General features: G+C 38.5%; 1 protein-coding gene across 2 annotated transcripts in view; it reads left to right on the forward strand.

Annotated features, from left to right (window-relative positions):
• MAPRE2 (microtubule associated protein RP/EB family member 2) overlaps nucleotides 1-26612 on the forward strand; it is a 142149-nt gene that overhangs the window by 12216 nt on the left and 103321 nt on the right. For both annotated transcript variants that reach the window (XM_033087320.1, XM_033087319.1), the window contains exon 2: nucleotides 6765-6826. Coding sequence is in view for 1 of the 2 variants with exons in the window: in XM_033087319.1 (XP_032943210.1) it covers nucleotides 6765-6826 (62 nt within the window). In the remaining variant the exon portion in view is untranslated. The remainder of the gene's footprint in view (nucleotides 1-6764; nucleotides 6827-26612) is intronic.

Below are 26612 nucleotides of genomic sequence, written 5' to 3' on the forward strand. Positions count from 1 at the left end.
AACATATTCTTGTGAGGTTTGGTGGTGTTTTAAGGTTTACCCTTGGAATCTGAGAGCCATGTGCATTTTTGTTTGTTTTTCACATTTTGGGGGTTTGTTTTAAAATGTTCTATAGTTACTCACCTTGGGCTTTGGTACTACTCAATGATTTTGTATGACTTTAATCAAGAGATTTTCATATCTTTGATTTTTCTCTCTGAAAATCTATGCAAATTTTGTTACTACTGGTCATGAGTAGAAGTTCCAGAGATAAAAAATTAAAAGAGAAAGTTAAAATTATTCCAGATATGAAGAGTTAGAGAAATCATAGTCAAAGAGGAAGCAGCAACATCTAGCAAGATATTCAAAGGAAAAATAAGCGTGAGTTAGGACAAAGAATGGTTGTCTCTAACTACCCCACTAATTCAAACAACGATCTTCTTTTAAAATCTTTGCAAGTTAGGCACAATACCATTCTTTTGTTCTTATTATATTAACAATAAGCCAATCGAAACTGATTGTCAGGAGGCCTTGTTCTCATCCTTCCTCTGCTTAAAGTGCAATCCAATTCACCTGTTGCCCTAGCCTCATTAATGAAGAGGGTATCTTATCTTTACCTATCCTTTCTCCATGAGATAAGTGGTTTTTAATCCATCTTTCTCAGAATAAAATATAATAGAAAATTCAGTGGGAACTATATTTTTTCCTTTGGACAATCTATAATTTTTTCAAAACGTGAGGAACATATAGTTTTGATAGTCTATTAACACATTGAATTATTTAGTTAAATTGGAATAGGCAGTAGTGATAAAATTCAAACTTCCATTTAACACATGGAGAATGCCATTATAGCACCTCAAAATATAAAAGCAGTGTGATTTCTAGCAGAATTTTTAAGCATTTACTTAGCAACCCTCCTGAGTTCATTTTTCCCTGTGCATATGGTTGTTAGTGTTGAGTCATCCCTCCATCAGTTGGCCTGGGCTGAGATATAAAGAGGTATCATATCCTATTAGAGATAAGAGAAGACATGGAAAAAGCAGAACTACTAGTCCAGTCTAGCAGTGAGTTGTATTGCACTGCCCCGACAAAAAGGCCTGTATCCTATGATTTCCTGTGTCTACACAGTTACTGGACACTAATATGGCACCTGCCTAAGACACCAGCTCATTCAAGGACAAGAAGAAAAGTAGATTTAAAACACAGGGCTTGGACAATGGTAGTCCGTCTTTTGAGGGAGGTTATAGCAACCCTCTGGCCACTGTCAGTCTTAATTAGATCTTACATGGTACCCTTTCAACATTTTTAACATGTTACTGTGTCACTTTGGATGGTCAAAGGAATAACAGATTATAAAGACAGGACACATATAAAGCATGGTTTCCACAATAACCCAAATACTAACTCTGAACCCTGGGCTGAGGAAGTGAATCTAACCCCACTCCCTCTGTGCTACTTTCCTGCCTCATGAACATTCTGCTCCTTTTCATTATCAATCACACTTGGGAGGAGAGGAGCCATTCTTCTACTCCAACTACTTTATTTTCAAGGATATCTGATTAAGATGGATAAAAGCACAAGTGAAAATAATTGTCAAAAATTTCACAGAATTATCATGAAGGTGGTATTTCTTATGTGTGTAGTTTGTCTCGTTTTTTTTCCTTCTTTAAGAATTTTACTTTTGTACATTTAGCACTATGAATATTCTAATCTAGAATAGAAAGGGCAATCTATGCCTACTATGGGAAGTAGCAGATGGGTAAAGGAGGATTCTAAGAAGGGAGGGTTAGGCTCACTTTGTATGAAAAGAACTGAATTTCTCTTTTATTATAGCTTTCACATTAGATGGTTTCTGGGGATTATCTTTTATTTTTACAGAAGTCCAAATCACACAGCCGTAAGTTTATGACATCATTGCTATTCTGAACATACACCACCAGAATCCCATTATCAACCAGCTATAATTTTTCAAAAACCCTTAAATGCACAATGTGGGTCATTGGTAGTTTTGCCTTTCTGAAGGAGAGGAATGTTTTGTACCATTCTCACAATACCCAAGATTCAGTGTAATTTGACCTCCTTTACTTGCCAGATAATCTCATTTGGTTTTGGTTTCCCTGGTGTGTGCTCAGCTCTGAGCTTCCCGGCAGTCATGCCTCTAGTCCCGTGGGGGAGTTGAACTGGGCAGGCTCTCGGCCCCCCCTGCTGCCCCTGGGAAGGCCCTTAACCTGACTGGAGACCACTAATTGAGGAGGCGCTGGTGGAGGCGGAGCTCTCTGGAAAGCTGTTATCGAGTAGGATCAGCCTAAGGATTAATAGCCTGTGACCTTCTGTTCATGGTTACAAGCTGCTTTATTCCTAGAAAGCTGCGGACCTCCCACACTAAAGAATGTGACATACAACTGGAGTGATTCGAAATCTCTAAGTAGCCAAGGGGAGTTTGGAATTTAGGCTACAGCTCATTCTAAAACTCCAGAGAGAGCTTAGTCAACTCCTGAGAGGAAAACTTGGGTTCGGGTCCCAGCAGTGTTCTCTTCTTGGAAAAGCTGGGAGCAGCTGGGGAGGCGGGAATTCTTGTCTCTTTGTGAGGAGAATGTTTTAATCTGTGTTGACCAGAATCCTCGTTGGCTACATACATTGCACTAAAGAAAGCTCTTAAGTTTTTCAATGGCATGGCATGACTGGAAATATTTTTACAACCCTTTTTTTTCACTCTGATATCCCTCTCATGTGCCTGTGGCTTTATGGTCAGACAAGGAAACAGTCTTTTGGGGTGTGGGGGACTCTCTAGCTGATGTTCTGCTCCTATGCCTCACACATGGGATGCTAGAACTCTGAGTTTGTTTAAAGAAAGAAGATTTGAAATTTCTAGAAAATGAGGGAAAATGGACTTTTGTGAATACAGAGAATGTGCTTTGTTAAAGAGTTTGGCGCTGTCATGACTCTTGTCCTAACAAAGATATTTAGTCTTTCAAGTGAAAACAAAACCAACAAGCCCAGAGAAAGCATCTGGTTTATGGCTGCTGGCATGAAGGGAGATTCTGCAAGCTCCTCTTTAGGTGGGGGTGATTAAGGGTATGCCCTCACTTAGTATGTGGCCCATGTTAGAATACGGGACACCTGCCTTGTCACCCAAAAAAACCACCAAGGATGAAATTCTATTCCTGTGCAAATAATAAGATGTGGGAATTTTGGAAATTCTTGCCTAGCATGAACTGGAAGGTATGAGAGGTCATTTCCAAAATGCAGACTGCATCAAACTGCTCCTTAGGAATCACTTCTGCTTTTGAGTGTTTTTGTTCATATCAATATTTTGAATTTTAATGCAGGGTTGAGAAGGTAAATGTAGGAGAAAGATAGGCAAACTTGGACAGCAGAATGTTGGCGATGGTTTCTGAGTGCTAAAATTGTGGGTGAGATTTTTTTGCTTGAATCTGCAAAGTGAAGCAAATTTTCCACCCCAACTTGCCTAATGCTTTGGGGCTTTGTTCTTCTCTGGCAAAACAGTAAGAGAATAAAAGAAGGGAGTTATCTTGTTCAATTTTAGTTGCTGTCCGACCTCCTGGTTTGTTAAATTAAATTTTTATTTTGAGACAATTGTACATTAACATGTAGTTGTAAGAAACAATACAGAGATATCGCATGTTCCTCAGTTTCCTCCTTGATGTTAATGTCTTGAAAATCTATAGCACAATGTCACAAGCAGGATATTGACAATGATACATTTTCAAGATACAGAATATTTTCATCACCATGAGGATCCCTCATGTTGCCCTTTTATGACCAAACCCTCTTCCCTCCAGCCCTCACTCCCTCCTTATCCCTGGCAACCACTAATCTCTGTTCCATTTCTACAGTTTTCTCTTTTCAAAAATGTTAGATAAATGGAATCATACAGCGTATAGCCTATTGGACTGGCTTTTTTCACTCAGCATAATTCTCTGGAAATTTATCCAGTTTTTTGCATATGTCAATAGTTGGTTCCTTTTTATTTCTGAGTAGTAGTCCATGGTATGGATGTGCCACAGTTTGTTGAACCATTAACCTGTCAAAGGATATCTGGGTTGTCTCCAGTTTTTGGCCATTATGAATAAATCTGCTATAAAAATACGTTTTAGCTTCTCTGGAAAAGTGCCTAGAAGTATAATTGGTAGGTTGTATAGGTAGTTGCATTTTATTTAAAAAAAAACAAAAAAATCTAACAAGCAATATATGAATGAATGAGTTTCTTCTCATCCTCACCAACATTTCATGCTGTCACTTTATTTAGCCATTCTGATAAGTACATAGTGATATCTCATTATGGTTTTTAATTTTTGCTTACCTAGTGGCTAATGAGGTTGAATATCAGTTCATGTGCTTATTTGCCCTCTGTACATCGTCCTCAGTTAAATGTCTGCTCATCTTTTGCCCATTTTCCAATTGTTTTGTGTTTTTACTGCTGAGTTTTGAGATTTCATAATTTTAGATACTAGTCCTTAGGTAGTTTGCAGATATTTTCTTCTAGTTTATACCTTTTATTTACATCCACATCACATGGGCAAAAGGTCTTAATTTTGATGAGGTCTAATTTATCAATTTTCTCTTTTATGGATTGTGTTTTTGGTGTCAAGGCTACAAAGCTTTTTCCAACGCCCTAGATTCCAAAGATTTTCTTCTATTTTTTTCTAAATGTTTCATAGTTTTACATTTATGTAGTGATTCATTTTGAGTTAATCTTTATATAAAGTGTGAAACTCTTTAACTGCTCTACATCTGCCCAACACCACAGAAAGAACTGTTGCCTCCCCTGTCGCCCCCATTGGAGGGGAGCCTAGGCTTCCACCCTCGCACGATTTTGTCTCATTGAGCACCTACTATATCCTGGAGCAAACGTTCTCTAGGTGTTTCAAATCAATGGCAAAGGCCTGGCTTTTAAGGCAGCATGGTGTGGATGAGAGAGAGCTGATACTAGAGTCCGTCAAATTCAGTTAGAATCTAGCTGCATGATATTGGGCAAGTGCTCTACTACGCTGAGCCTCAGTTTTTTTCAATTGTCATAAGATGGTTTTGAGGATTAAATAAGATAAAATATGTGAAATGACTTGTGCAAGCATGTTCAATAAATGATCTCATTCTTCTCCAAACTGATCCACTGCAGCTGTTGGAAAATTAGCAATGGGTTGTTGTCAGAGAACAGAAAAATGCCAGTTGTGTACAGCAATCCTGCATTTTCTAAGGGCTAATTACCAGGTTCATAGATTAAACTAGGAACCTATGCTCTTGCTTCCCAGCTTGGTGGCCAATACTTTAACTAGTACCCAGTAGCTACATTACTAGGCAAAGGGGACAAATGAAAATATTATTCTGATTCAGTTAACATTTTCTAGAAGATTGGAAAACTTAGAGAAAGAAACTGATATGGATGGGAACAAATTCTCTTTAAATCTGACTTTTTAGTTTTATAGGCTTTCATTAAATTACAGGGAAAAAATGTGAATTATTCATAAAATTAAATTCTGCTATAAAACACATAAAGCAATTCTACCTGTTCTATCTGAAGAAAAAGAAAAATGTTAGCTTACCTGAGTACAGTTCTTGAAACCTTTCATGCTAAATTTTCTGATTTTTAAACAAATTACTACTTTTACAAATTACTTTTGCGCTCCCTTATTGAATAGTGTAACATTGAAAATTCAGCTATCACTTTTACTGTTATTCTCTCAATACTTACCATTTTATTTTCGTTTTTTTCTTTCGCCATCGCCTCTTTCCCCTATAGAAAAAGTATAAAATGCCTCCTCCTCCCTTTCTTAAAATCCTTCTCCCAATGACATCTCTAGAACTATGTCTGGGATTAATGACTTTGTGTTGGATCTACCACCAATATTATATTTTTATATAATTGATTTTAAACTGAATAAGCACCAAAGGCATTTCTGAAAGGGCTATATACAAAAACCACAGAAAGCAATGTACCAGGAAAGGGCTTAGTTGGAAGGTGGAAAGAGGTCACTTCTAACGTGTTTCTTGGAGAGGTGGGAGGGCCAATAAAGCTTATGTGCATATGCATCTTAGGTCCTTTTTATCAGCATCTGCCCCAGTTACTATCCTCCCCACACCCCTAACATTGGACCCTCAAGACCTGGAGCTCGGACACCTTTCTCAGCCTCTAGAATTTGATATGCCCCATTCATCAGTTTACTGTCTTATCATTTAGCAAGACCATGTTGTGAAGAGAAATAGTTTATTCATATAAAGAAAGTAAATTTGCACTTGTTGGTATATATATTTTGAAGCTTGATCCTGGCATTGCTTATCCTGTTAAAATTAAACATAACTCTTTTGTCTGGAAGACTGAGCCTGTGTCAATACTAGAATATAAAACCTGCAAATTAACTTAGATTTGAAGAACTCCGTACTTTAATTTATGGCATTTGAGACCACTGAGGCACTGCTTCCTGGGGTTATCTGCTAACACGATTCTCATCGCATCAGACTATCAGGGAAAAAAGTGAAAAAAAAAATTCTCTGCATAGGACTGATATTGTACTAAATATTCACCAACTATAATAAACCAACCTAGAAATTAATCTAATAATATAGCTTGAGAACCTTATTGTTTTGCTGACTTAATCTCTCTCATGGTAAAATCAAATGAATTTGGATATTTTGTGTACATGTTTTCTTTAATTTCCTTTTCCACTGCTGGCCACACCCAATTAACTAAATTATAACTCTTTCCTCCAATGTTTTCATCATATTAATTGCTCTCGTTATTCTTTTTTTCATTTTTACTGTCGCAGCATCCCAATTCTCAGAGGAACAGTTCATCTCGACAGGCAGGGAGAGAGCCTGGATGCTCAAGGTAAGGTTTAAATATAAATTATGTTGTATGACTTACAGGTTAATGTTTACAGATTAAATGGAAGTACTATTAATGCTTTTGCAACAGATTTCTTTTCAAAATTCCCTATACAATAAAAGTAAATATTTGAGTAAACATGCTTTGTTAAAACATTATTTTTCAAACTATATTCCATTTCCCACATGCACTAAGGGCTAATTAACTGCTATCAGCAATTCTTCTAAAAATGGTCCAGCCAATTAAAGTTTAATTTTGGAGATCTTATTAATGATAAGTGAAAGGAAAGAATATCAAGATAATAATCGAAGGACCTCATGACATTTCTAATTGTGAATAAATGAGTATTTTATCTCGTGAAAAATCAAGGCAACTGCTCTCTTGGCTTTATAATAGAGAGAGACGGGTATCTTGAAAAGGAGATGAAAACCTGGAAAGCCTCTTTTTTTTCAGTTTTGGGATCTGTATTTGAGACAACCATTTGACCGTCAGTTGTTTTTCACTGGTACGCTGCTGAGTGTATGTATAATAATGCCTTCAAGGTTCACTTCCAGGAGCTCCCTAGAACAAAGGAGCAATCAACTAAAATTCCACCAGATGGCAATATTTGGAAAGCCATCCAGAGTGGTTTCAAAGCTATGAGCTACTACTGCTCACACAGAGAATTATCTCACAAAGTATATCGTCCTAGATTTCATCCAAGGTGCTGTAAACACTCTTTTGTCTTATTTCTTTTTTCCTCACAACATCAAAGATGTTTCCAAGGGGGAAAATAAAAGGTGTATGGAGTGTACGTATTTTGTTTTTCTTTCTGGAATGATAAACTTAGAACTTCATTCTTATATAATTCTCCAAACTGTATTGGTGAGTATTAAAAACTCAAATCAATGGATAGTATACCATATTTGTCATGGGGTTTCTTTGTAACAAGTGCTATGGTTGATGATCGTTTTTAAATTATTTACTTTAGAAGAGAAACCTAAAATACTTCTTGTAAAAAAAAAAAATTTTTTAAGGAGTTACCTCAATATTAAACCAAGTGAAATTTGCAGGTACAAAAGTATTTGTATTGAATTGAAATAATTAAGGTTTATTTAAGGTTTATTTAAATAGGATGAGTAAACTTTTCCCCTTTTGCTATAATGAAAGTAGAGATACTGTACCCTGAGTGGTGTCCAAACAGCTGGATTCACCAGGGATCAGAGCTGGCTCAAGGGCAGTGTTGGGACAGAGAGAAGTGGAAAGGTACCTGAGGGCAATTGAAATAGGAAAAACTGGGGGGCGGGGGGAAGTAGATGAGGGTAAAGGGGATCACATATATGGTGATGGAAGGATAACTGACTCTGGGTGGTAAACACACAGTGTGATTTATAGATGATGTAATATAGAATTGTACACCTGAAATCTATGTAACTTTACTAACAATTCTCACCCCCAATAAACTTTAATTTTTAAAAAAAATTAAAATTAAAAAAAAAAAAGAAATAGGAAAAACCAAGAAGAGGAGTCACCTAAACTTTCTTCATACATGTTAAACAGTTCCTGAAAAGATGTCGAGTGCCCTTTGAAATCTGCTCTTGTGCTACTAGCCCTTCTAACGGGGGGCCTATATGTCTGGTGTCTGGGACAATCCTGGTTTACTTCTGTTGTCATGGAGTAGTGTCTATTTAGCATCCCCGTTACCCTCAAAAGTGTCTTAGTTTGGATGATAAATGATATGATCACCCTATCTTCCAGGTTGGCACATATGAAGAAAAAGCAATAGACAAAGGTGGTACAATACCTAAATTGGGTGTCTGTTCATAAACCTCCTCTTATATCTGGAGCTACAGGACAAATGACTTTTCTTTTTTTTTTTCCTTATAAAGAGCTACCTAGTAAATATTTTCTGCTTTGTGGGCCATATAGTCTCTGTTACAACTATGCAACTTATTGTAGTGTGAAAACAGCCATAGACAATAAGACAAGTGAATGTCAAACTTTCTGCAAATCAAACTTTATTTGCAGAAACAGACTATAGTTTACAGGCCCTTGTGAGAGAAAAGAAAGTAAGGGTGTAGTACATGGTAGAGAACCAAGAAGACAACCATTCTCACTTCCTCTCCTCTTCATCTCCCTTCTGGGTTGCAGCCTCCTTATTTAACCCTCTCAGGAACTAGTATTAATAGTTTCTTTAAGGGAGTAATCTCATCATCAGTTGTATGGTGTCCTGAGATTTCCTTTGCTGGGTCTGCTTGTTTCTCACTCAAATCTGTTTCTGCACCGTATTCAGCATGGCTGTGTGTCACACCTCATGACGTAGCACAGCACCCCTAGTCAAGTATCACCTGAATCCTAGAATTAAGTACTGGAGCAATAGCTATTTAGAAAACAATTTCATTTTATGCTTCGGACCTCACTAAATAATTGTCTATGGGAAATAGACATTAAAGGTTCGTGTTGACTATGCCAAAATTTTTATTATAAAAACAAATGTAAAAAAATCTTTGGAAAAAAAGAAAATCACCCATAACACCATCCCAAATAACTGTTTTTCTATTTTTGCGTATTTGCTTTCCCCATAAGTTTTCCTATTTTTCTACAGTAGATATCATAGTGCTTATGAACTTTGTATTTTACTTACCGTGTTTCCCTGAAAATAAGACTGGGTCTCTATTAAGGTTTGCTCCAAAGACACATTAGGGCTTATGTTCAGGGGATGTCCTCCTGAAAAATCATGCTAGGGCTTGTTTTCCGGTTCGGTCTTATTTTCGGGGAAACACCGTAGCAGTGGACACAAGCCTCTTTCACAGGTCCTCAGAACGATCATTAGCATAGTGGAAGAGTATTGTTATAGCAATGTGCCATAATATTTTCCAATTTTTCACTAAAAATTGCTATAATAATTTTTTGTGTGGATGTTGTTGATTTAGTTGGTTTGGTTTGGTCTGGTTTAACTTGTGTTTTTGGTTTTGTTGTCCATCTGTTTCCTTAGGACAAAATCCCAGAAATGGGATTATTATTCAAGGATATGACCATTTTTTATGACTTTTAATCTGGTTCACCATATTTTTTCCCAAAGTGTTTGGGGTACCTAACATTTGCAGTTTGAGGGTACTGGCCTCACCACAACTTTATCAGAAACAGCATTTCAATAATATTTACTGAATGTTTATATGTAAAAAACTGTGCTAATTGCTTTGATATATCCATGTATATGAATAATGTGCTTATTCCACAAGCATTTATTGAGAACCTTTATGAACTGGGTATTGTAGGATTTTGGTGAGGAGCGAGAGATAGCTTTTGTCTCAGAGAGTTTGACTTTACTTGGGAAGTGAAGATATATACATAAATAACTATAATCAGATATAGAGAAAGAGAGGTGCCATAGGAGAAATACAGTTAAAATATTATGGGAGTTTGAGAGGTTTGGGGGAGGTAGAGATGGCATGTGAGCTGAGCGTTGAAGGTAATATGTTGGATTGGGAGACTCAGAGATGTTGAGATTTGCCATTCATTCCATAAACATTTATTAATTGCCAAATATATGCCAAGTTCTATACTAAAATCTAGGAATATGAAAGTGAGCAAGACAGAGGTCTTAGAGCTTACTATCTAATGGAGTAGAGAATCTTTAAAAAATCATTGTAAGTGTGATAAGTAGGATAACTTGTCTGGCAGAGGATACATGGGAGTAGCGATGAAACAAGGGTTTCCTTTGAAAAAGAGCGTTTTCATGGCTCCTCTTTTGGTACAGTCTTTATCATTAGTTATTATCAGAATCTGTGGGCGATCTGCTGCTGGAAGTTGGAGGGTTATTCTAGTTGTACTGACACACATTCCAATAAAAAATGGCCCACATTTACAATTAGTCCCCCGCAGAAAGTACATTTACTGAGAATGCACAGAGCATAGGGCTGGGATCAACTGACCTCTATCTTGGCCCTGTCCAGCTGATGACTGAAGCAAATCACTAAGAATTAGAGGGGTTCTTTTGTGTTTTGTTTTTTAAACAGCTGGAGGGAACCTCAATAATGATCTAATCCAACTCACTCGTTTTATAGATGAACACTCTTGGGTGAGGAGAGTTGAGTGACTAGCCTATTGTTAGATATTTGGTGACAAAGCCAGGGCACCAGAACCCTGCTTGAGACTCTCACATGCTTATTGTTCTATACTTCCTGCTCTAATTTTGTCCCCTGCCTCCCCTATACTATAGGGGTAATAAGAACTAAAGAGAGAATTAGCCTAAGCATTCCTTGTGCACAAATAAACAGTAATATGTATTATATTTTACCCATCTCAGACCACAGTAAAAAACTTTTAAATTTAAAATTTTTAATGAAAATTTTAAATATTAGTGAATAAGTGAGTGGAAAGAAAGGCAAACTTGGAACAAATTCTTTCATCTGCCATTTACCTTCTTTATCATCTGGGCAACTAAGTTGACCTCGCTGAATTTTTACATCTTGAGTTTGTTGTGAGAATAATTTGAGGTAACATGAATGTTGGGTACATCACTCAGCAAGTGTTTATTTTCTTTCTCCTTCCCTCCTCGAGCTACAGGTTCTTCAAAGGTTTCCTTTTGTTTATTAATGAGGTGACCTTATAAAACTCATGAGAATTCAATGATGGAATGAGAGTACATTCGTAAAAGTATCTGGTACGTGGCTTCACGTTCTCATTTCTGAATTTCCCTTAACTATGCTTAAGTAGAGGTCTAGAGGTTTTTATTGCTGGTTCTTATTTTCTTCAGTAGCTTATTTTATATGGTTGGTGGACATGTTAGTGGGACTTAAGAATTCATTCATTTTGTCAGTGATTTACTTTAAAATGATTTGTCAAATATAGAGAGATGATAAAGAAAATATGGCTAGATGAAAAAATATGGCTAAATGTTAACAATTACTGAATACAGCTGGTGGGTATGAGTGTATGTTATACTATTAACAATTTTTTCTACTTTTCTGGATTTTTTTAAAATTTATTGGGGTGACAATGGTTAGTAAAATTACAGAGGTTTCAAGTGTACAATTCTGTAATACATCATCTATATATCACATTGTGTGAACTTTTCTGGATGTTTAAAATCCCCAGGACAAATTTTTTGTTGTTGTTGAAGAATCACGTATTAAATAAACCTCTACCATAGCTCCATCACTGTGCAAAGTGCAGAGGGTACATTTTGGGCAAGAAAGTCAAGGCCTTCACCCGAATGGATCTATGAGCTGTTACAGGGACGTTAATGAAGCAGGCAATTCTACTACAGGGCACTAAGCACTATGGTGGGAGTATAAGATGCTGTGAGACCCCTAGCAGCAACAGTGAAGCCAGAACTAGTGCAGAGAAGTCAGACTAGGCTTCCAAGAGGTGATACCTAATCGGAAACCTGAAGGAAAAGGAACAGCCAGCAGGTATTAGGGTGCTGCAAAAAGGGAGGGTTATTTGACCAGAGAGGGTAGCATCTTCAAAGACCTGGAGAGGAGAACAATAAGAGAAACATACGACATGTTAGTGAAACTGAAAGAAGTTCAGTAATGAGTTGCAGCATTATGGGAGTAGTGAAAGATAGGGCTGGATAGACAGATCTGGAAGGACCTTATGAAGCCAATGAAGAATGTTGGGTTGTATCGTGAAGGTGATGGTTAAAGTTTTAAGTAGAGAAGCTGAACTACCTGTTTTATGCTGTCTTAGAATGGTCACTCTGGCTGGCAGCTGTCTGGAAAATGGTCAGGAGCAGATAAGAAGTAGAGAGACAAAGTGAAAGATGATGAGAATCTGGCCAGGTGGCGACAACTGGTCTAGAGAGAAGTGGTGGGATTTGAGGACAATGGAAGACAAAATAGACAGGCTTGGGTAAGGGAGAGGTCAAAGATTAACTCATGTCCTTTGACACACACAGTGAGTACTTGCTGTGTGGTAAGCATAATTTCAGTGCTGAGAAAAATAAGGTAAGGTAAGAGCTGTAGGGAGTGCCAAGTGAGGTTTTGTTATTTTTATTTAGAGGGGAATAATGGACAGGGGTCTTTCACAGGAGCACACAGCAATCCTTTCACGGATGCCAAAGTGAGAACTAGTCAACTGGTGACCATGGAGTTCAGTGGGCTTCCTGGGCACTCTGCCAGTGCTGTGGTTGGCAGAGGATAATGCCCAGGTGCCTGGTATAAGGAAGAGGGGAATTTGGTGGTATTATGTACTGAGGCAGGAAGCGCACATTGAGGGAATGTTGTAAGTGGGAGGGCAAGAATCAGAAGCTTACTGTTGCACATGTGGAGTGTAGGGTGTCCGTGATATCCTAGAGGATTTACATAGGGATTTGGGATCCGAACTAAAATTTAAAAAAATAAACCACAAGTATAGTTTTTGGAGTCACTAACACGCATGCCGTAAGCTAGCTGCTAGTCCAGGTAAAACTGCCCGAGGAGAGTACAGAATGAGAAACAGGAGTCCAGAGGAGAACCTTGAAGCTCACCAATATTTAAGAGGTAGATTTTTAAAAAGTGCACCCTTGTTTATAGCAGCAGCATTCATAGTAGCCAGAAGGGGAAAACAAAATATGGGATATACATACAATGGAATAATATTCCACCTTAAAAAGGAAGGAAATTCTGTTACATTCGACAACCTGGATGAACCGTGAGGACATCATGTTAAGTGAAATGTCAGTCGCAAAAAGACAAATACTGTATGAGCCCACTTATATGAGCTACCTAGAGTAGTGAAAATATAGATACAAAGTAGAATGGTGGTTGTCAGGGCTGGGGAGAGGGAAATATGGAAAGTTATTGTGTTATATAAGATGAAAAGAGTTCTGGAGATGGATGCTGATGATGGTTGCACAACAGTGTGAATGTACTTCCTACCACTGAACTGGACAGGTCAATGGTTAAAATGGTAAATTTTATGTTATATGTATTTTACTGGAGCGGGTAGTTAGTATTCTTGATAAGGATAATTTCAATGGCACAGTCAAGGTGGAACCCAGGATTGCAAGAAGCTGAGGAGTGAGGGGGAAATGGAGAAGTGGAGAGGGTATATTTGGGTATGAAGATGAGAAGAGAAAGAGGGACCTGTGGTGAAGAACAGTTGATTTAAGGTGGAAGAGACTTGACCCATTCAGATGCTGCCGGGAAGGAGCCAATAGAAAGGCTGTGTGAGGATCGGGTAGAAAGTTACAGAGCAGACCTTTGAGAAGACGGGAGGCAACTGGCCAGATTAGACCTCTTCATTGCAACAGCAGGAAGCAGAATAAGATGGCCACCTTTCAGGTAGATGAGAAGGTTTAGGAGCAGGAAACTTAAATTCTTGTCTAATGGCTAATTCTTGTCCAGTATTAGTTATACTAAGAGCCTCCGTGAAGTCAGAGGCAAGGCCTTTTGCTGAGGGGGAGGGGAAGGTGGAAGGGTCAGAGATAGAAAGAAATGGGGCAAGTATTGAAAAGTCTGGTATATAAATAACGACAGAGCACTGACTAGGGAAGCAGAAGGGTAATCTGGAAGCATTGACACTCACTAGGGTTTGGAGGCCATGAGTTTATAGTTGTGCTGCTTTTCTAGGCAGAGTGCTTTTTTCCCCAAGGGCTCAGCGGAAGCACCTGTACCGGGCGGAGGAAAACTTGACACAGCTTCTTTTCAGAAACAATTAAATTGATCACAAACACAATACATTTATTTTAAAGTGGGCTGATGATTTATTCTTTCTTTTTAAAATGTTGTAGGAGCCAAATGACGGGGTTAAGAGCTACTGCCTGGTTTATAATGAGTTTGAGATTTGTACAGGGATTGTAACTAACTCAAACGAGGTCTTCTCATTGACAGATTATTGGGGACCAGTCTTAATAATTGATTCAATTGATGCAGACTGAAACTTGAACAGTTTATTGAGTAGTTCAGTGTCACATCCCCCATTCACAAATTTGTGTTGCCTGGGCACTTGTGGCAACTGCTTCGTTGCATTCCAAAATAAAACCGCCAACTGCTTAGCAAACTTTTAATACCTTGTGTCTATAGGAGATTCCTGCCTTGACATTGAGTACCAGAATCTGGTTTTGCATTTCCATTTTTGCTGGCAAAACTGTCACTAAAATTACTCTAAGGTTGACACGTCTTATCAAAGTTTTCTTTACAAGTGGGCTGTGGTATGTGGAAAGAATGCTATTGATGTCTCATAGGCCGGTGCCTGGAATGCTTGTGTGTATTGAGGCTCCCTAATAAAGAAATGTGTTTCTTCTACCCCCGCTTCACTGAGTTTATTTTTCCCGTCTGAAAGTCATTAAAAATAAAAGAATGAAGGAACAAAGATGATGGGCACTAAGCCTATGACATTTCTTATTCCTACTGTTAGCCCCAGAACTTTAGAGCAGAGTCCTACATGTTTTGCAATAAAAATGTTCCGTATCTGCGCCCTCTAATTTGGTAGCCACTCGCTACATGTGCCCATGGAATACTTGGCAATGTGACTATGTGACGGAGGAACACTTTAGATGCATTTTAAATGTTATTTAATTTTAATTAATTAAATGTAAATAGCCACATGTGACCCGCAGCTACTGTATTGGACAGCCACCTCTAGAAGCCAGATTAGTTAGAACTGAAGTTTTAAATACATTTTACAAATAGAGCCACCCCAGGAAACTCGCTATGGTCTTTGATGTTCAAACAAGTCTGGCCTGGCCTCATCCTGCCATCAAGTAGGTTATAGCTGAGGTTAAGTATGGGGGAGAGAGCAAGATCTGAAAACAACCTGCAGCCAAGGTGGATTCACCTTCCTTTCCCCTGTCTCGTTCCAATACCCAAACATCAGAATCCTGTGTACAAAGGAAAAAAACTGTGGAGGAGAGAAGGAACTTTAATGACTACTGTGTACAAGTACTCTGTTAGCAACTTCACATACGTTGTCTCAATCTTGTTTATGCTTTTTACAAATGAGGAAATTGAGTTTTAGAGAGATTACTACCTTGTGCAAGGCACATAGCTAGTAGTGGTAGTGGCAAGATTAGAACCCCAGGCAGCTGTGAATCCAAAGTCATTTCCACAAACAGTACTCACAGATAGATACACGTTTGGAACTACCCACGAAGCAGAACAGCTTCAAGCTAGGACTGGAGGTAGAGTGGCGGTAATGGGGGGTAAATGACTTTAATTCTGTGTGTGTGTGTGTGTGTGTGTGTGTGTGTGTGTGTGTGTGTGTGTGTTTAAGGTTTCCACGCAGGAATTCCCGCCCGTCCTCAGGAATTCTTTTTGCTTTCCTGTTCCGGAATCCCGAGATATAAGCTGTTTTCTCTTCTCCACGATGAATCGTTTCCACAAAGTGATGGCCGATAATACCAACCACCTGGGTTCAAGGAGCCAATTTTCCCGATTTCCCGACCAACTTTTCTCAGGATTCGGGAATGGGAAAGCAAAAAAAAAAAAATCTCAAGAACCAATGGGAATTCCCTCCTGGAAACAGTGTGTGTGTGTGTGTGTGTGTGTGTGTGTGTGTGTGTGCGCGTGTGTGTAATCTTGATTATCTCAGATGTTGTACCTGTATGCCTCCTCTCCTCTCCCTCCTGCCCTCCCTACCATCACCACTTCAGTTATTATTATAATTTGTTTACCCCTTCATGGAAGTACAACTATTAGTGTCATAGAAGATGTGTAGTTGCTCATTTGGATTAAAATTACTCAAGAGACAAAGACCTGTTCCAGCATCTTAGTTACCACCTAAGTAAAAGGCTTAAGCCACTTAGTACTTACCCATATTTCTGATTTATGAGAAGTATATTAGGTTATCTACAGTCACTTAATCAAACATCTCCCAGAATTCAACTATTGCCTCCCTACCTTCTCAAATGTCTCTTACATGTATATTTTCTTCTACTTCTGTAGTATTTCCAAAATTTCCATACTGCTTTTTAACTTTGTTGAGCAGTGCTCCATGCTGTCACACATATTTGTGATTGTAAAGTCTGTAGAATAGCCTATAGAGTTGACATACCATTATTATTATTCCAACCTGCCATTGTTTGATGTATGGAGTTTTTTTCCAAAGCAAACTTTGGTAAACTTTAAACTTACAGGTCGTAACTGGCTAGACAGTACCCCTGAGTGGCAGGCTCACACCTGTGTGGATGCAAGTGTTATATTATGGAATTCCTGATTGGACATTACCTTGGATTCAATTTTTTGTCACATACATAAGTTTTAACTTCCAAAACGTAATATTCTCAAGAGCAATATTTGATGATGCATTCTATTTTAGTTACCACCCTACCTCAGACGTTAGGCACTTAATATATGCTGCTTGAGTTCTGTATCAGTCTGTAAGACTGGCTTGGCAGAAGGTTGCCCAGCAACCTGTACTGTGGATGACACAGATTTTCAGCATCCCTTACCTCAAATATCATTCTGCTTGAAATGCATGCACTGACGTGTTTGTCTCTGTTCTAAAGTTAGTCATGTTTCAGTCTTCAAGAAAGCAATTCAAATGAATCACAGATTATCAGGTTAATATCAAACTACATTAGGAAACATAAACAGTAAAAGGTCAAGATAAGCCTCAGAGTGCCCCCCTCGGGGACTAAATTCTAGGCCGTGTGGTTTTTGTATTTTCCAATACTTCATACTCCTGTTTTGGAGTGTGGCATTCAGCCTTTACTGCATCATGGTGTTTCCAAATGCTGATGTGTTCTTCTGTTATGATTTCTCAAGGCAATGACTAGGCTATGTAATATCTGCTAGGTAGAATTTCTCTCATGGGATTCTTGTCTCTAACTTTATTTTTGCTCTTGGGGAGTGATATGTTTCAGACCTGTGTGAGGTAATGCCACTCATGCAACATTACTTTGGCTTATAAGCTGGACTGAACCATAAGTATCCTTTTCTGATGCCTGGCGTAGAGGAAAACTTTGCTTAGTTTGTCAAAAATATTAATTGAGTGCTTGGAACATTGTGTAATGACATTATTGCCTCCAACAATTCTACAAAGGGGTCTTGAAATAAGACTATCCAACCACTCTCACCTCTTGCTCGAGAAAACATCATATAATAATAATTACCTAACTCAGGCACACTACTTTATTACTTCAAAAAGTTGCATCTCATTAAAACTTTGATATTTTTATTGTACAGTAAAATATCAAAACATGAAGCAGTTACTTTTTAAGATTTAATTCCACTTAGGTAAAATTATTTTGGATTTCAGGGTGAGAAGGGTAAAGGAGAAAAGTTTGGTTGGAAAATTGACATTGCTGGCACAAAGAAAAGAATTGTTTAGATGGAACGCAAATGTTTTTATTTTTTTATTTTTGGATTATACAACAAAAATGTATTTTCTCACCGTTTGGGAGGCTAGAAGTCCAAGATCAACGTGTCAAGGTTTCTTCCGAGGCCTCTCTCCTGGGCTTGTAGATGGCCACCTCATATGGTCCTCGTATGTTCACCCCTCAGTCTGTGTGTTGGAACTCAAATGTTTTTAAATGATACAGCATTTTGGCTATCCTAAGATGGTCATAGAGGCTTCAGAAGAGACTTTGAACTAAGCCTACCTTTGTAAAGTATGGGTAGGTGAAGAGGAAGAAAAAGGACATTCCAGGTACTAATCAGGAGATACAAGGAATGGAGCATAAACCATTTCAAGGGGGAAAAGGGATGACTGATTCATTAGTGTGAATAATGGAGGATTAGGGGAGAAAGATAAACTAGGGTCAAACTATGCAGTCCCAAATACCAGACTATTATTTAAACGTTTCATTTTAGGTAGTAGGAAATGCTGACATGATGCAAATACTCTCTGGAAAAATCAGTGCGTTTTGTTTTAAGATGGTAGTCTAAGCACAGTTTTGCTTCCCTTCTCTCCAGATCTTAAATTGAAATAATAACAATTTTAAAAGAAGTCCATGTCAGTTCTAGAAACATGAATGGGACCAGAAATTGACAAACTTCTAGAAGAAGGAAAGGGGGTAGAATTATGTTGATAGCTAACAACAAACAAACAAATGAAATAATTCAGAGAACAGAAGGGAAAAAAATCTAATTACTATCCTTAGTACAAAAGAGTATTGCACCTATTAATCTCCACTGCCCCCTTCTCCAATAAAAGAGTTGCTATGAATAAGAAGCAATTAGAAAACATAAGAGTTCTTACAAATTAAAATTTTGATTATCAAATTAAAAATCAAGAGAAGGACTTACTCAGTATGGCTAAAAGAGTATTCCAGAGAATAAAGCAAAAAATGAGAAGACGGGAAATATGAGAAAAGTATTAGAGATATGGAAGGATGGTCTAGAAGGTCTAACATTAATGTTTAAGCAGTGTCTTTAGAAGAAAAATCAAAGACACTGGAGAAAAAGAAAGGCAAAAAGATTCAGATTAAATGAAGTCACTGAATGTTGAGTCGGATAAATTTAAAAACCTGAACTTATCTGGTTGCAATTTGAAGATAAAAGAAGTCTTAGAGCTTCTGGGGTAGAAAGTCATACAGTGAGAAGATTTCCCCCAGGAGAGATCATCTGAACGGCATAAGCTTTGACAAGCAATGCTGGAGGCTGAAACACAGGGCAACTATGCTTTCGAAGTTATGAGGGAAGTGATTTTTGAGCTATAGTTCTAGATTCAGCCCAGCTATCAAAGTATGAGAGCAAATAGGCATTTTTTTGACATGAAAAGGCTTTAAAAATTTACCCCTGTTGCCTCTCAAAAAATAACTTAAAGATATAGTCCAGGAAAATGTAAAAGAGAAAAAAATAAGTATAACGTAGCATCTAATGGAACTAATGCAAGAGTCCAATTATAAGATATGTTATGAACACCAGGATGTCAGAAGTAATATCAAAGCTATTGGTCCAAATTAGGTAATGGGTTTCATGGAGAATGTCTTGAAAAAAGTCAGACTCTGTTATATAAATTTACACCTAGAATCTGAGTATTTTTATCATACATGATGGTATATTTCTTCTGCAAAAAAAAAAGTAATTAAAAGCTCTAGGAAAAATCTATTTAGAGATACAGATACAGATATGTCAAACATATAGCTAGGTTAGGATTCAAGTTTAATCGTAAAATGAGGCATGCTTTTGAACAACTAATGGCATGTGAAAAAAGAAAATCCATTTGATCTTGATGCTTTCAGTAGGCCATTCTTTTGTTTGCAAGATTTAGAGATTATACTTCTTTTTCTATCGAACCTAATACCACTTGATCTTGGAGAGAATAAGAAATTACATAATCATAAATGCTGTTTACTAGACTTCAGGGTTAGAAGCAATCTATAGCCAAAACAAGGAAGACTTAACTACACTCATAAAACATGATGTAAATATAAAGGATAAAGGAAACATACTGGTAAAACCAGGCAAATTGAAAGCAGAGAAGGTTAAAAAGAATCATAGATATGGAGAATCAATAGATAATATTCCTTGGAATGAGTCAAGAAATAGAATTTAAAATTTTTTAAAGTTGTAAAGGTAACCACTAGAATAATTTTAAAATATTAGCAATAATTGAGAGGGGAGGTGAGAAGTAATAAAAGTATGTTGAATTTCTTAGTAGAAAATAGCTACTACTTTTACCTATATTTTTATATTATGTTAATAAATCAATACACTATATCTTAGTCTTTCGAGATACAATTGTAACCCTAGAAGAACTAAAATCAGAAATAGTTAAAAAATATTAATTCTTGAAAATGGGACTGAGGTAAAGGAAAATAGTAAGAGAGATGTTTGCTCTTAATATTATACATTTTGTACTCCTCAAATTCTTAACAGGTGCATTTTCTATAAATTACAAACAATAAATTATCCACATATAAAGAACAGATTGGAAGGAAAGGAACGCAGAAAAGACAGAAGTTATTGCATTTGTCTACATTTCAGGTGATATGAATTTGGTGGAAACAAGAAAGAAAAATTGAGAGAGGCAATTGATAGGATTTCGTGGTTGGGTAGATATTTGAGCAGGGTGGGTTTAACAAGGGGAATAAAGGTGTATAATATTTTCAGACTCATTGATTAGCTAATCTAAACTGAAGATACTGACCAAAATGATACCCAGGATAATATACCTATTTTTATTTATTTATTTATTTATTATTATTATTTTTTTAATTTATTGGGGAAAGGGAACAGGACTTTATTGGGAAACAGTGTGTACTTCCAGGACTTTTTTCCAAGTCAAGTTGTTGTCCTTTCGATCTTAACTGTGGAGGGTGTCGTTCAGCTTCAAGTTGTTGTCCTTTCAGTCTTAGTTGTGGAGGGCGCATCTCAGCTCCAGGTCCAGTTGCCGTTGCTAGTTGCAGGGGGCGCTGCCCACCATCCCTTGCAGGACTCGAGGAATTGAACTGGCAACCTTGTGGTTGAGAGCCCACTGGCCCATGTGGGAATCGAACCGGCAGCCTTCGGAGTTAGGAGCATGGAGCTCTAACCGCCTGAGCCACTGGGCCGGCCCCAATATACCTATTTTTAAATTTACTGAGGCCTTAATGTTTCTTACCTAGTAGTATTTCTCCTGGCTGGTTGAGAAGTGAAAATATAGCCATTTATTAGGTGATATTTATAATGTGATCGAATATTTGTCAGCATAAGAATATGATAATCCAAATATTCTTTATTTAATCATAAGAGTCAAATATATTACAGTAAGGAACCAACATAGGCCACAGTAAAGAATAAGTTAAGATTTTTTGGTCAAAACCTTTATTTAAAAACAAAGAGCTGATGCTTTAGGCTAACTGTGTGCTGGCTCTCTCAGACATCTTTCAATGATATGATTTATAACAGGGGGCAACTGACCAGGTTTTGTTGCATTAGAAGAAGTCGAAGTTCCAGGGCTGTGAATATCTGTTGAATTTTCAGTGAGCTTCTAATCCTGCTCTGCTACCATGAGCTGGAATTGTAGCAACGTCCCCCTCCTATTTACTAAATAGTTTTTAAACTAACTTGAAGCTGGGAAGAACAGAGATCTTTACAAACCCTTTGTAGATTATGAATTCTCTGGGTCCTTCTTCCTTTCTTTCACACCCTAACACCGTCCCTCACTCATGGAGTATCCCTTGCAATTATTTGCTGAAAGCCTTTTGACTACGAATGCCACTTTCTTCAGACTGCAGTAGAATAACGCGTTTTATACAAATAAACATATTTCAGTTCTACTGATAACTACGAAATGTGCTTTTCTTTAGCAAATAGAAACAAGAATGCCAAGATAAATAAAATTTATCAAGATCTGTGGAACAGGATCCAAAAGTTCACTTAACTTCCATTTCTCATTTCGGAGAGAATTATAATCATGTGTAAAATCATGCGGAAACTTGGCTCTCACATTTGCCTGATTGATATTCAAGAGGGATCCATATGGGATCTTTTCAGTAAATGTAGTATCTTCCTTTCCACCACAGACAGTGTTATGGACGGCGACATCTCTCATCACTCTAGGTCATTGTCTTTTGCCAGGTAAAATCAGTGGGAAGAAGCTGTGAGAGGTCAGACAGATTTTTTTTGTTTTGGTTTGTGGTTGGGTTTTTTAAACTCCGTGTTGTGAATGGCTAGAGGATGGAAGTAAAGGATTCTTTTGCTTGGAGGAGGGGGAGTGGAGAAAATAAAATAGGAAAAGGAATACAGGTTAATTATACATTGTGTTATGTTGGTGCACAAGTAACTGTGGTTTTTGCAGTTTATTTTTAACCTTTTAAACCACAATTACCTTTGCACCAACCTAGTAGAACTGCGTCATTAGGAAACATTAGGGGTAGTTGTTAAGTCTCTTTAGTGAAATCTAGCTTCTCACCTGGATTAGCACCAGCCCAGCCATATTTCTTCTCTTGATCTGAATGTGGCCTTTATATAGTTTTTGTATCATGCATGTCATAAGCATGGATTTGCAGCTGTTTCATAACCACTGTGAAGTTTACTGGCTCCACGCCACAGCACTGTGTCCAAACTTCAGGAACTCTTCTCAAGGATTGTGAATGTGGGAGGAGGCCACTTGTGGAATGATTTACTTTACCCAGAGCTGAGTGTTTTGCGTGCAGAATGTGAGGCTGCTGTTCAGCTGGTTGTGTTCAAATGTAAGTGACCAGCCAGAGAAACTTTTCTGGGGGCTTGTCGTCCAGTCTCCCAACTTACCTTACCCTCTGAGGAACTTTGAATGTTTTCACCAGCCATGGGAAATCACAGTACGCTATGATTCTTGATTTCTTCCAAGCAATAATCACCAATGAATTTTTAAGCTGATAATTTAATTTGCTGAAAACATAGTGATTCTGAGTCTAGTGATGTAATCTGATTAGTCAGAGCAGTTGTGAAGATCAAATGGCAATAGCTAAATGTTCCCGGCTCTCTCGCTTGGTCGTGGATGAACAGGGAGCCTAAGGAGAGAACAGCTCAGATTATGTTCCATTTACATCATAACTCATTTGACTAAGTTGTTGTCCTCTTCCTAGCTTTATAATGAAGCCAACTGAAGTTATTTTCAAATGGTAGCTTAGAGGTCTAGCAGTTGCCCTGAACATAGTCCAATACAATAATCAGATGGAAGAATCTCTTTCTATAAGAGCATATGTGAAGGATTCAAAATAGGAACAATTACAGGCTCTTTTCTCTGTTTATTACATAAAGGGAAGTCTTTTCTTATCTGATACCAGGAGACAAAACTAGCATTCCAGGTTAAGAGGTAACCAATTTAAATCCCATCCTAATTATACTCATATGTGGTGGGAGATATGTTTCTAAAAGTAGATTGATTGCATAAGGCTTTAAGCATAAAGTGTAAAAAGTAAAACTTGGAATTTTTATACTGAACCTGATAGGGAACCACTGAAGACTTTTGAAGAAGAGAGGAAAAATCAGTTTCACGGTGATATGTCAGAAGCATTGAGAAGTAAAAGTCAGTAAGTAGTCTCCACCATATGAGGACACAGAGAGAGGGCAGCATCTGTAAGAGAGGCGAGGGGCTCTCAACCAGGCATCTAATCTGCTGGCACCTGGTCTTGGACTTCCAGCCTCCAGAGCTGTGGGGAGTCTGTTGTTTGGGTCACCTAGTTTGTGATTATTTTTTTGTAGACCCTAGTTTATGATTTTTTTTATAGCCACCCAGGTCGACTAAGACAATCTCACAAAGGGCACCTTTACCATTCATGTTTTTGGAAACATTCTGTTCATGACAACATACGCATTCTCTGAGACAATAAAACCTTTCTCTATAACCCTTTTCCTCCTGAATCCTCACCAGAATCTCCTTTAACATCCATATTTCTCCCAACAGTCTCTTCAGAGCAACCTAGACTTTTACTATCATGCACATCAAAACTCTTTTAGCTTCTAACCATTACCTAATTCCAAACCAACTTCCACATTTGTAGGTATTTGTTACAACAGCACCCCAATATTTGGATAGTTTCCTAGGGCTGCCATAACTGGGTACCATGAACTGGGAGGCTTAAGCAGTGGAGATTTGTTATCTCACACTTCTGGGGACGGGAGTCTGAAGTCAAGGTATTGGCAGGGTCGGTTCTTCCGAGGCTATGAGAGAACGATCTATTTCAGGCTTCTCCCCTTGGCTTTTCGATGGTGTCTTCCTGTGTCTTTTCACATATCTTTCACCCTGTGTGCATGTTGGTATCCAAATTACCCCTTTTTATAAAGACATCAGTCATATTGGATTAGGTGCTCACCCCACTCCAGTGTGACCTCATCCAAACTTAACTAATCACATCTACAATGACCCTGTTTCCAAATAAGGGCACATTCTGAGGTACTTGGGGTTAGGACTTCAACATGTGAATTTTGAGGGCACAGGATTTAACCCATAACTCCTTCACCCTGGTGCCAGCCGATTGGGCCAGGGTTAGGCCCTTGATCTATAGATTCCTAATTTACAGTTGGTCTTTGACCTCTGACATTGCTTAGACTAGAAAACTCACTTTTGGGTACTTGGCTTGAGAAGTCTAGAGACAATCAAGAAGGTAATATAAGAGCTGAAGCTGAAAGAAACACACATACACAGAGACCCTGAGGTAAATGGGGGACCCTGAGCAAGCCAGTATGTGGGAGCAGTAGCACTGAGTTTTGACTAAACTGAGATATGTGGTTAGGGTAAGGAAAAAGGGCAGAGAGAGAGAATGTGTGCGCCTGCAAAAGGAGACTCAGTAAGCCACACTGTGAGTGGTGGTGTTCTGTGAAGGTCGAACACTAAAGGAAAATTGAGAGAGCTTTCTGCTGAGGTCCCTGGGGATGACTCATGTTGTGGTTCCAGGCTCCATAATGCTAACTCCTGCTGTGGCCCTTGCTCTTGGAGTCCTGTATGATCTCTGCCTCTGTCCGAACTCCTGTCTGCCTTCCTACACGCAGATACCGCAAACAAAAAACCCCACCTGAACCAGTCCAAGTCCAATTCTAAGAGCCCAATGAAACCATCACTTAGTTAAGGCAAGGCACAAAGTTGGTCCTCCACAATGTTCGTTTTCCATCCCCCTCCATCAACTGATAACTGGGTCAAGATTCTGGGGCACAAAGATACCAGGCTAATTAAGCAATGGCCCTTCCAAAATTATAGGTGCTTAAACCTCTTTCATTCTTAGATGGGTTTTAATGAGTTAAGACAACATTAAAATATAGCTTCTTTTAGTAACAGGTCCTTCAGACTGTAACACCTTGGTAGGAGCATTAGGTACCATCACGCAGGAAAGAAAGAAAGGAAAGAAAGGAAAGAAAGAGAGAGAGAGAGAGAGAGAGAGAGAGAGAGAGAGAAAGAAAGAAAGGAAAGAGAGAGAGAGAGAGAGAGAGAGAGAGAGAGAGAGAGAGAGAGAGAGAGAGAGAGAAAGAGAGAAAGAGAGAAAGAAAGAAAGAAAGAAAGAAAGAAAGAAAGAAAGAAAGAAAGAAAGAAAGAAAGAAAGAAAGAAAGAAAGAAAGAAAGAAAGAAAGAAAGAAAGACAAGTCAATAAGCAAAGAAACCTCTCAAGAGAATCTCATAAGCTCGTCATGAGGTGGTATGTCTGCAGCAGGGTGTTAGGAGTGGGAGAGGAAAGAAAGGGAGCTACATGTCAGTATTGTGAAATAAACAGGTATGGTAACTAAGTTAGAGAGACCAGAGGGAGAGCAGCAGTTCTGAGGATTCACAGCTGACTGCTGGATGTGGGTCCACTTCAAGCAGGAGAGGTGGAAAGTGAGGTAGCCATAGGAGAGAAGCTTCCTCATTAAGTGTCCCAGCCAATGGCGCCAACCTAATTTCTGCTTCTGCCTCTGGTCTGCTTTGACTTAGTAAGAGAGAATGCGGTGATGACTACAGACGCCACACCACGTTTTTACAAGGTGCTTCCAGAAATAATGGAGATTTGATTTTTTGATTGCTTTCACGGCAACTATCCCTGGGGGAAATCGACTGGGTCAGTAGAAGAGGCCTATTTTCTTCTGATGTTTCTGTCACAACTACATGGGGTCAGGTGTGCTCTCCCACCCCCAGCTCCCAGAAATATTTTGCAACTCCTCAGAAAAATCGGTATCGCACTAAATCCATCACTTGCATCTGGCCCCTCCCGTTCCTGTGCCGTGATGAGTCGGGAACCACTGTGTGGCTTTGCCAGCCCTTAGGATTCCAGATAGAAAGCGAAGGACAGGTTCCCTCTACTCTCAAATTCCCAAGCCAGCTTGGGGGCGTGGCTGGGGATCGGAGAAAGGGCAGGATCCCTTCTAGGGAACCCTCGCCAACCCAGACCTCAATAGTCTCCAACTAGTCACGTAGTCTTCTGACTCATAGCGTGAACTTTAGGTTCTGAGTCATTCAAGGATCATAAGCGTTTGATACATACTTCAAAGTCAGAATTTTGAAGTGC

The sequence above is a fragment of the Rhinolophus ferrumequinum genome, chromosome 19, assembly GCF_004115265.2.
Source record: "Rhinolophus ferrumequinum isolate MPI-CBG mRhiFer1 chromosome 19, mRhiFer1_v1.p, whole genome shotgun sequence".
Taxonomy (NCBI): Eukaryota; Metazoa; Chordata; class Mammalia; order Chiroptera; family Rhinolophidae; genus Rhinolophus; species Rhinolophus ferrumequinum.